At 45.1% G+C, this 2007-nt stretch overlaps 1 protein-coding gene across 1 annotated transcript in view; it reads left to right on the forward strand.

Annotated features, from left to right (window-relative positions):
* Positions 1-449: 449 nt before the first annotated feature.
* The window catches only part of ADAMTS3 (ADAM metallopeptidase with thrombospondin type 1 motif 3), a 141133-nt gene continuing 139575 nt past the window's right edge, over positions 450-2007 (forward strand). Inside the window, 1 exon segment of the mRNA XM_019472082.1 lies at positions 450-551. Within this exon segment, the coding sequence (XP_019327627.1) occupies positions 450-551 (102 nt within the window).

Below are 2007 nucleotides of genomic sequence, written 5' to 3' on the forward strand. Positions count from 1 at the left end.
GCTAGAGGTTTGAAAGCAGAAGGCCAATGATGACGGAAGAGGTTTATCTTCTAAAAAGCTGCTTCCCCATCTCACTTGAGTGTTTCCTTGGTTTAAGTGCCAGTAAGAACAGCGCAAGTCTTTCGCTTTAAATCTGTTCAGTCCTTGCTTAAGAAACTCTTTATTGCTGCTTGGTCCTCGTTGGATTTAGTCACTCCTCTACCCCATGTAAATTCATCAGAAATGAGATTGCCGTGGTAGTTTCCCCTCTTAAACAGGATACAAGTTATTGTTTCCTCTTGCAAAACCTTTCTGTTCCTTTTCCCAGAAACAGTGAGCAACCTTGTTGAATGGATTTCTCTACAAGGTTATTTTACAGGTCAGGAGGTTAGCTTACTTTTGTCTTTTTACTTCAACTGTTTCAGAAGAAATCCTCTGTGTGTTCTCCTGAATTGTAAAGGCTGGTAAGAATGAGAAGCCTAAGTCATCCATTAATCCACAGGCAAAGTACTATTGAAGCAGCTGCAGTGAAAGCTCTCACATGCTGCCCTGGAAATAACCCCAGCCTTGACGTGGTAAGAGGACCCTAGGTAAGGTCAGAAGCTCAGTTCTCATTTTCATTTAAGCTTCTGGTTTTTAAACAGTATTTGGAGTTGTCCCTTGCGGTTATGTTGCTCTCTCAAAGCAGATGGATCCTCGTAGAGAGAGAGTGGAGAAGTGGAGTCGAGAGAGGCAGAGGTTTATCTACTAAATATTGCCACTCTCTCATCTCAACTTACTGTTGTGTTGGCCTAAATATTTAATGACCATGACCCCATGTGAGAGCAGCAAGTGGTATCAGAATTTTAGCTTAAGCTGCTTTGCAGAAACTAAGCACCTGGTTTAATTCCTTCTGGAATTGGAAGTGATTTGGAGGTGTCCCAGCAAATTCAAGTCAGAGTGGCAATACCTGCCTGCTCGTATGCCACACTCCCATGCAGTGTGTGAATTTGAATGATCTGTGTACACAGTGTAAGAGATGGAAGCTCATGGCTGGGATTTTCAGGGGGGCATAAGAAAGCTGGGGATGTCTGTCCTGCTGGCCTGAACGCTAACCGAGTGTGGCACTTAAATGAGCCTTAGGTCAAACCTCTTTCAACTTCGACAATCTTGCCTGTGCTAGCCTTCCGCGTGCGTTGGGGTCAGCGTGCAGTGCAGAATGTGTACCAGAGTGAGTTCAGTGGTTTTGTGCATGAAGCTGTCTATTTAGATAAAATACAACTGGCAGTGCTAGAGTTAGACTGTGGCTTCACCATCTGGTCCAAGTAAGGACCAGTGCAATATGTAAGATGGTATGAAAGCAACGACGGTGCAGAAATCCATAAGCAGCAATTTCTTTCCCTATTACAAACCCATCTGTGTTTGGGGTGAGGAGGAAATCCCAAAATTCAACCAACAGCATAGCCAATACTTCTGGCTTAAGGCCTGATAATAATATAAATAGACCGCTAAGGTTTCTGGAGACAGTAGATGTGAACACCCATTCCATACCTAAATAATGATGATTCCAAAAGAACAAGTTTCAAAAAGAGCTGTCCCCACCCCCAGTTGAAAAGTAAAGCTCTCTAACATCTAACTTCACTGAGCTTAAGCAGTCTTATCCAAGTACCTGTAGTAACACCATCTAGGAAGTTCCAGCAGTGTTATAGCCTGCGTGTGAGGCTTTCTGAATAAAAATTATCCATTTCCAGTTTAGTCACATATGTTCCATACTGAAAATAGAGGCTTCGTAATGTCTTCTGTCAATTTGGGTAGGAAGGCTCTGCAGAGGGACCTGGACAGGCTGGATCGATGGGCCCAGGCCAACTGTATGAGGTTCAACAAGGACAAGTGCCGGGTCCTGCACTTTGGCCACAACAACCCCATGCAGCGCTACAGGCTTGGGGAAGAGTGGCTGGAAAGCTGCCCAGCAGAGAAGGACCTGGGGGTGTTGGTCGACAGCCGGCTGAACATGAGCCGGCAGTGTGCCCAGGCAGCCAAGAAGGCCAA

This window comes from Aptenodytes forsteri, unplaced genomic scaffold, assembly GCF_000699145.1.
Source record: "Aptenodytes forsteri isolate BGI_AS27 unplaced genomic scaffold, ASM69914v1 Scaffold467, whole genome shotgun sequence".
NCBI lineage: Eukaryota > Metazoa > Chordata > Aves > Sphenisciformes > Spheniscidae > Aptenodytes > Aptenodytes forsteri.